The sequence below is a fragment of the Mus pahari genome, chromosome 9, assembly GCF_900095145.1.
Source record: "Mus pahari chromosome 9, PAHARI_EIJ_v1.1, whole genome shotgun sequence".
NCBI lineage: Eukaryota > Metazoa > Chordata > Mammalia > Rodentia > Muridae > Mus > Mus pahari.
The window spans coordinates 431,340-440,681 of NC_034598.1; the positions used below are offsets into that span (position 1 = coordinate 431,340).

The 9,342-nt window shown below is 41.0% G+C and overlaps 1 protein-coding gene across 5 annotated transcripts in view; it reads right to left on the reverse strand.

Moving 5' to 3' along the window:
* The window catches only part of Zup1 (zinc finger containing ubiquitin peptidase 1), a 34,702-nt gene extending 30,580 nt beyond the window's left edge, over positions 1 to 4,122 (reverse strand). Inside the window, exons 1-3 of one of the 5 annotated variants that reach the window (XM_029542520.1) lie at positions 3,749 to 3,958; positions 3,144 to 3,190; positions 1,834 to 2,403 (exon numbers count right to left, since the gene is read on the reverse strand). In XM_029542520.1, the coding sequence (XP_029398380.1) occupies positions 1,834 to 2,389 (556 nt within the window). In that variant the 5' untranslated portion in view covers positions 2,390 to 2,403; positions 3,144 to 3,190; positions 3,749 to 3,958. The other 4 variants (XM_029542518.1, XM_029542519.1, XM_029542521.1 and 1 more) reach the window with 4 other exon arrangements.
* Positions 4,123 to 9,342: the final 5,220 nt, after the last annotated feature.

Below are 9,342 nucleotides of genomic sequence, written 5' to 3' on the forward strand. Positions count from 1 at the left end.
AAAGGATGGACCATCCAGAAACTGCCCCACCCGGAGGTCCATCCCATAATCAGCCACCAAATCCAGACACTAGTGCATATGTCATCATGATTTTGCTGAAAGGACCCTGATATAGCTATCTCTTGTGAGGCTATGCCAGTGCCTGGCAAATAAAAGTGGATGTTCACAGTCAGCTATAGGATGGCACACAGGGCCCCCAATGGTGGAGCTAGAGAAATCACCCAAGGAACTGAAGGGGTCTGCAACCCTATAGGTGGAACAACAATATGAACTAATCAGTAAGCCCAGAGCTGCATATGTAGCAGAAGAGGGCCTATAGGGCCGTCATTGGGAAGAGAGGTCCCTTGGTCTTGCAAACTTTTTATGCCCCATACAGGGGAACGCCAGGGCCAAGAAGTGGGAGTGAGTGAGTAGAGAACAGGGTGGGGGGAGGGTATAGGGGACTTTTGGGATAGCATTTGAAATGTAAATGAAGAAAATATCGAATAAAAAAAAAAGAATATACATTGACTTTAGGCCTTTTCCAAGGTGATTTGTAAATTTTTTTGCAAAAATTAATTCAAAGAAGTCATAGCTCTTTGTGAAATGCAAAACTTTAAAAACTTTTAGAACTGGCAGTGAGTTTTCAAATACAACGGTTTAAGATCTATAAGGAATAAATTAAAATAAACTTCATTAAAATTAAAATGCTTACTTTGTAAAAACAAAAAAAAAAGGGTGCTTAAAAAATACAAGTCATGTACATACACAGGAGAAAATATTTTCAAAGTACTTATCTGATAAAAGACTTACATCTAGACATGTGTGGTGGCACACACCTTTAACCACAGCACTCCAGAGGCAGAGGCAGGTGCATCTTGTTGAGTTTGATGCTATTCTGGTCTGCATAAGGAGTTCCAGGCCAGTCAGGGCTACATAGAGAGGCTCTGTATGAAAAACAAAAAACAAACCTTATATCCAAAATACATGAAGCCCCCTAAAGCTTAATAGGAAAATGACTTAATATGCTCAACCTATGTAGCCAACAACAGAGTCTCAAAACACAAGAAGCTGCTAAGACGGCTCAGCAGTTAAGAGCACTTGCTGCTCTTGCCTAGAACCCAGGATCAGTTCCAGTAATTACTGTTCTGGCCTCCCTGGGCAGCAGGCACAAATGCACATAAGTATGTAAGCAAGGCAACAGTCTCATGCACATAAAAATAAAGACAAAAATAAAACTTAAAAAGCTGAAAGGAAAAATGCACAAATTACAATTGTAAATGAGAATTCCAACAATCTCATAAAACCCTAGATGGAAAATAACCACTGGAAATAGATGTGAAAATAATCACAATCCAAGTGATGGGTACTGAGTGATACTCAAGAAAGTGGGACACATTTTTCAGAGACTCACGAAACATGAACCAAGATAGTCCATATCTCTATCTCCAACTATAAAATAAGTCTCAGCAATTTCAAATGGTGTGTTTTGTTTGTTGTGTTTGCAATTTCAAATCAGTGTGTTTTGTTAAACATCATGCAGTGCAAACTAAAATTCATTAACACCAACCCACAATCTAGGGCAATTTAGATGTTCTGGGTTAGTGGTAGTATGAATGCTCTCTAGAAACTAGAAAGTTACCAAAACTGCTCTTACTTTAGCTAAAGCATTCTATAGCTGCATCAAAATCTTTATAATTTTTATATTGCAATGATAGCAAATGAAAAATACTATGAACATAAATTGAATCTTAAAAGCACAATTGTAGCAATTGACAAGCCAACTCACTGGATACCACATATTAAACTGAGACTACGGCTTTTATAACAATTTAAATAAATTGAGTACTTTACCTTCTAATGGACTTTCTAAAAGACTGGCATGCTTTATTTTCACATGAATTTCCATATCTTGACTACACCCCTCAATTTTTCCACAAAATGGACATTCGGGAGGACTGTATGTTGTTTCATAAATTGATCCTTGGGCCTCAGACAATCCAGACTTCTTTTCCCTGCTTTTTTGGTACTTTCTAGATTCAGTTATGTTCTCTGTATAAAAAGCTTCATGTTTTAAAGTCCTATCTTTAGGAAGACTTTCAGATGACTCTTTTGGAAAGTTAGATGCACAAGCTGAATGAATGCCTGAAGTAACTTCCACTGCACTCTGCAGGTTGGTGTTCTTTCGGTCTGAATTGTCATATTGCATTGCAGCTAGCTTCTCAAAGTTTTTTTCTGGTGTATTTTGTTCAAAATGAGCAGTTTCAATATGGAAACATATTTCGTTGTAATTTATACCAGACAACTTGCAAAATGGACAGATAATTTCATTTTCCATGTGAACAATTAGGTGAGCTTTCATATCTGGTTCTGAGGTTACAGTTTCACCACATATGTCGCAGGAAAGCATGGTGGAGCGTGGGCCTTGAACAGAAGTAAAACAAAATTGTAAATTTGAAAGTCAGAGTTGAAGAAAAGCGCATTTCATAAAAATGATTTGGGACTCTCCTGTGAAGTAGTTAGAGCTATATTAGCTTTGGCAAAGAAAAATTCACTGTACTTATCATTCCTTACATATACACACTTATTTATAATAAGTCCTAAGAACGCCTAGCTACAGGTTAAGCATTCTTGATCAAAAAATTTAAACTCCATATGTACCAAAATCCAAACCTCCTGAGCTGTCATGTCCCAGTGGATCTATGCCTGATCTCACTCGATATAGGACAGTCAAAACATTGGCACATTGAAAACAGAAATACATACAGATAAATATATTTTAAAATACAAGTTATACATGACACAAACAAACTCCATGTTTAGTATTGTGTTTCTAAATACTCTAGACAAAAGATACTGTGCCTGAATGTCAAGATATCAAAGGTAATAATAAAATTTATGAGTAAAACATTTCAACAAGGCATTGGTGATACACCCTTTTAATCTCAGCACTCCTGAGGCAGAGAACAGGAGGGTCTGTTAGTTGGAGGCCAGCCTGATCTACATAGCTGAGTTCCAAACCATTCAGAGCTGCATAGTGAGACTCCATCTAAAAAACAATAATACAAGGTATTTCATCCAACAGGTAGAAAAAAAGTATATTTAATAAGTTGTCCATTTAAGATAAAGTAAAACAGAAGTATAATGTTGATCAACATATTTACTTGCATGTAGTATAATGAGGGTAAATCCACCTTAGTTCACGTCAGAGCTTTGTATGTGTCAAACTTAATACCACTGCTGGGGTTTTACATACATGGAAACCCTGGACCAGACAGGTCACTACAGTCAGATAATGATGGAAGGTAAACACTGCAGAGCCCAAAGGTAAAAGCTGTGAGCAGTGTAAGAAAACAGCACTTACTGCCAGACTCTAGGAAACTGGGCTGTATAGACGCTGGTTTCATTATGTTAGCTAATAGCTCACCCCTCTGAGGTTCATTTTCAAACGAGTTATGAGATTGATGGGCTAATGGGAGATGGACTACTTGTAGGAAGGTGCTAAACCAAAACAAAACCTTTTAAAGCAACCACAAACCCAGACCTTCCCTAGACTATCACCTGGCCGGCACGTATTTTAGTAATAGAAAGGAAAAAACGAGGGCAACTATTCCCTTCATCTAATTTCAGTTTACAAAATCTCTGTACGTTTTCCTTTTTCTCGATTCTCTTCAGACAAGTAAAAGTAAGTTTCTGTTTCTAGAAGGAAGTTCTCTAGATACCCAGTTTCGTTTATTCCAAGGAATGGGGCACCGCAGATAAAGGATACACTGCAAGTGAGGGAGGACCTTCGAAGGGTTAGCCTGGGTACGGGTTGGCGAAGGTGGTAAGGCCCGAATCTGACAAAGTTCTGAGCCAACGTCGCACCGGTGGGGCGCAAGGAACCTGACCAGCGGCCACCCGGAGCCGGCCTGCAGACCCGGACCCACTGCTAGACCGACGCTCCTCCCCACCGCAGGAGCCAGCCACCGCCCGCAAGCGCGCCCCACACAGCCCACCGGATCGCCATCGGCAAGCCTCTCGAGACTCTGCCGCGCCGCGACCCAAAAAAGAATCCCGGCCTCCAAGAGCCCTCCGCAGTCACAACAGACCTTCCTCACTGGCCAGGGAGGGGAGAGATCCCAGCATGCCCCGCTGCCGAGCCGTCTGAGTTGCGATGCATTCTGGGACTTGTGAGGGATTTTTTTTTTTTTTCAACTTTCGTTTGCACGTCAGAGCATCGCTGCCCCTCCCATCTTCCAGTTGCAGTTTCCACTTCAGATATGCTAAAACCATAACTAGATTCTGAGTACATTTATATGTCTGGTCCTGCGGCAAACACCTGTTCCTGTTTACACAGTATCTGAGTTCTAACTTATGTTCTGCAGGTTAATTAAGACAAGTTCCTTTGTCAATCTTATAAAGTTGCTTATCCAGTGTAACAGTCTGTTTCTCCCTCTCTGGGGGATTGACCTACGAAGCAACCACTGGAGTGTTAAAATATGAGGATGACATAATCTGACAAGTATATTTTTAAATTATGTGGTATCGTTGAACGTGGTACATGGAGGAAATGCTATTTCCTTTAGTAGAATTCCTTTCTTCAGTTAAAAAAAAAAAAATTGAAGTCATTGTAAGACTGAAACATTTTCAAGAACATTTTCAAGCTAAAAATGAGCACATTAGTAGTCAACCATTAGCTGCGAGGCCAACAACAATGAAATCATTTCTCCAGAGGTATAAAAATGTTCAGAAAACAGAACTTTGTGGAATGTCTAAACAAGAGGTAACTAAAACTCTGCTTCCAGATTTCCTCCTTCATCAGCTTCCCACTTAACTTGTCTTTTCCTCCAAGACAGGATTAGTTAACGAAGAAAGATGAACTGGCCATCTTCTGTAACCAGGTGTTATGTCCAGTTTGCGGGAACCCCAGGAGACTGCCAGAAATAGGGACACCAATGTAATATACAAAGAGTTTTTATTATGGGAGCCGGGACCCGGTTCGCTATCCTTCCCAATGCACAGTGACCCCTAAATCTAGGGGTTTGAGGTATATATAGGAGGATGCATAAACTGGGGCTCTCGACCCCTGGTGTTACATGATTGGGAAGGGGAAAAGAGAACCAATAGTATTTGTTCAGACAGGGAGGAAGAATTGCACAGCTGCAACAAGACCTTTTTGACCTGGGAAGAAATAATTTATCAGAGACCAGCATGTTTTTATAACGCAATCACAGCTGCCTGAGAACGAGTGGACTTAATCACTTCAAGGTTACTAAATCCTGTGTCCTTCAAAGGTCGGAGCCATCTGTGCTTGGGAGAGTGCTGTTATGAAAGAAGGATCACAATATTCGGGCGCCAGATTGGGCTCTCTTTTGTCTGCCCACTTCAAAGGCCAGAAGCATCTATGTTGGGGGAAAGGGGAAAGGGGTACTAACTGCTCTGGCTGCGTGCCTGGGCAGGAGAGTGCAGTATTTGACACACAGAGATTGGGGCAGGTTTCCTGTGTTTCTTCTCAGGCAAAGCTTCCAGTGGAGGACAGGAACACCAGTCCAGCTACAAAACCTGCTACCTACAACCTGCCTGTAAGATGTGCTGGAGCAAAGGTGGCACAGAACTTAAGGGAGGAAGTGGCCAACCAATGACTGGTCTAATTTCAGGCCTAGGTCACTAGAGGGAGCAGATTCCCAAAACTTCCTGGATGACCAGAAACCATATTCTGGATAGCCCAGGGACCTATGATAAATTATTAAAAATAAAAATAAATAAAATAAAATAAAAAATCTTGTGCTAGTGAGATGGCTCAGTGATTTAGAGCCCTAACTGCTCTTCCAGAGGTCCTGAGTTCAAACCCAACAACAACATGGTGGCTCACAACCATTTGTAATGAGGTCTGATGGCCTCTTCTGGTGCGTCTGAAGACAGTTACAGTGTACTTAAATATAATAAATAAATCTTTTTTTAAAAAATCCTAATGATATCCTGCTATACTCATAGATCGGTGCCTAGCCCAATCATCATCTGAGAGGCATCCTCTGGCAGCTAATGGGAGCAGATACAGAGACCCACAGCCAAACATTAGAATGAACCAAGCCCAAATTGATGATCTCCATCTGGTCCCTCCCCTTGGAGTTTGGGGAAGTCCTTGAAAGAAGTGGGAAGAAGAATTGTAAAAACCAGAGGGGTTGGGGACACCAAGAGAACATGGACCACAGAATTAACTCATAGGAGCTGACAGAGACTGAAGAAGCAATCACTGAGCCTGCATGGTTCTGTGTTAGGTTCTCTACATATACGTTATGGTTGTTAGCATGGGTTTTTTTGTTGGAGGGACTTCTAACAGTGGGAATGGGGTTGTCTCTGACGCTTTTGCCAACTCTTTGGACCCTTTTCCTCTCACAGAGTTGACTTGTCCAGTCTTGATATGAGGGTTAGTGCCTAGTCTTGCTGTATTTTGTTATGCCACCTTTGGCTGAAATCCCTGGGAGGCCTGATGTTTTTCTGAAGAGAAAAAGAGGGGGGGTGGATCTGGGGGATGGGGAACTGGGGCCTCTGAGGGGTGGAAGGAGGGGAAAGTGTGGTCTAGATGTATTAAAAAACAAAAAATGATAAAAGAAAACTATAAAAGAAAAAAAGGTGTTCAAAGAAAAGAAAGAAAAGTTTAGAAACATGTAGTTTGAAGAAATGCTAATTTTTGTATTGAATTTTTGTGTAGATTTTGACTAAAGGCACATAAATTCAGATCACCAGTATTTATATTGTTTAAGTAAAAGGCTAATGCAAGTTTTAAAAAGAAAACTTTGCAGAATACCTATTAAGGGGTAGCTAAAACTCCCCCTCCAGATTTGCTTCATTACCAGTATCCCATGAGATTCATCTCTCTCTCCAATCCAGGATTAATGAGAAAAATGACCCATAATCACAATGTACTCAACCATGAGTGGGCAAGGCTGGTGTCAAAGTGTTGGAGTGAAAATAGGAAGAAGAAAAAAGCAAGTATTTAACTATGAATCAAAGGTGTTGTGTTTGGGGTTCACAGAGGACTCAGGTAAATTGCCCAGAGGTGTAAGAATTATATTGAGTTATTAAGTCCATAGATGGGCAGGCAGCAACAGCGATTCTCTGAGTAAAGTGCAGATCCTTGGGCCAGAAAAGGAGTCCCTTATAGGTTTCAAGGAAAGGGTGGTGGGAAGGAGATTGTTTTTAAACTTTCTCTTGACCCATGGCTATCCATTTCTAGGGTAACAAGGAGTAGTGAGATGTTTTATTAGGATTTCAATTGCTGTGGGAGGAAAAAAAAAAAACAAGAATAAGAAAAATTTGGGGAAAAATGTTTATTTCAGCTTATGACTTTTGTTTGTTTGTTTGTTTGTTTGTTTTTCAAGACAGGGTTTCTCTGTGTAGCCCTGGCTGTCCTGGAACTCACTTTGTAGACTAGGCTGGCCTTGAACTCAGAAATACGCCTGCCTCTGCCTCCTGAGTGCTGGGATTAAAGGTGTGTGCCACCACTGCCCACCCAGTTTATGACTCTTATGTCACATTCCATCACTAGTGGAAGTCAGAGGCAGAAACCATGAAGTCCTGCTTATGGCTCCTTATGGCTTGCTCACTTTGCTTTCTTGTATGACTAAAGACCACATGCCCAGGGGTGGCACCACCCACAATAGGCTGGGACCCACCTCACACACTTAAATTCTTAATCAAGAAAATATTTATTGTCTCACAAGCTTGCCAATGGGGCTGTCTGATGAGGGCATTTTTCTTTCTTTTTTTCATATTAAAATTGAAAGGATTACTTTTAATTTTTATTATTTTATTCATTTACATTTCAAATGACACCCCCCATTCCAGGTTACCCCTCTACAGCCCCCCATCTCATTCCCTCTCTACCTCCTCCCTTTTGCCTCTATGAGGGTGCTTTTTCACCCTCTCCTGCCTCACCACTCTAGCATCCCCTTACTCAAGCCTCCCTCTCCTCCCATTGATGTCAGATAAGGCCATCCTCTGCTACATATGTATCTGAAGTCCTGACTCCCTCGTGTATACTCCTTGATTGGTGATTTAGTCCCTAGAAGCTCTGGGTGGTCCAGTTCATTGATATTGTTGGTCTTATGGGGTTACAATCCTCTCCAATTCCCTCAGCCCTTTGCCTAGCTCTTCCATTGGGGTTCCCTGGCTCAGTCCAATGGTTGACTGTGAGTATCTGCATCTGTATTGGTCAAGTGCTGGTAGAACCACCCAGGGAACCACCATATCAGGCTCCTGTCAGCAACCACTTCTTGGCATTAGCAATAGTGTGGGTGTTTGGTGTCTGCAAATGGAATGGATCCCTAGGTGGGGCAGTTTCTGGATGGCCTTTCCTTCAGTCTCTGTTCCATTTTTTGCCCCTGCCTTTCCTTTGGATAGGAAAATTTGGGGGGTTAAAAATTTTTTTTATAAAGGCATTTAGTTTATTTTCCAAAAAAATATTTTGCCAGAAGGGTTGAGTACTGACTGTAATTTTACATGATCATAATCTTTTAATAAAATCTGTCTGACCAACAGATATCATTCAAGTGAACAACTTGTCTAGGTCTGCTTTTGTAACCCCCAAATACAATAGCATTTCTTGAATGCTATTCCCCAGATCTTAGACATCTACTGGTCAGGAGGCAGAGCCTACCTAGCACATAGCAAAACTATGTACTTTATAATTGTTGATTAACTTGGCCTCTTAACATAATGAAGCACAGCAGATAAATCAATATATTTCATTGACATTATTAACTCACTGTCTCTGACCCGCTCAGACCCCCAATGGCTCCTAAGGCAGGGAAGAAGCAGTGAGCCCCAACTGAAGAAGAAAGGAGCAAGTCACAATAGACAAGTACTGGCTGTGTCCCTGGTTAGCTCTGTACTGGTGTATTCCAACCATAAACTCATGATGACCATGTTATTCATATTCAATGGTAAACAGAATATAGTGCAAAGCCAAAAATGTGCTGTGGAGTTATTGGCAGCAACTTCTTTTCTCTTCCTTGAGAGGCCAACTGAAAGTTAAGTCTCCATGATTCTTAAGAAAACTAAAAGATGAATTAAATCTGTATTGATTGCTAGAGGTTTAACAAAAGGAACTACTACTGNAAAAAAGCAACTACAGCCGGGTAAGTTTGCCCATGAGGACNGGGCAGCTTGTTAAAGGCTCATCATATATGAATAGCTCTAAGTTTGTGCAANGCTTACATTCATCCCAGTGACATGAAGTCTGCCAGTACTTTATGGGTATCAAAATTCAGTGCCAAGCCAGTGACAGTAAANCATTTCTGCAAACATCAAAAGATTGTGNAATCTAGGATTTGAAAGCTAAACAGAGGTTTACATGTAATTACANNANNNNAANNANNA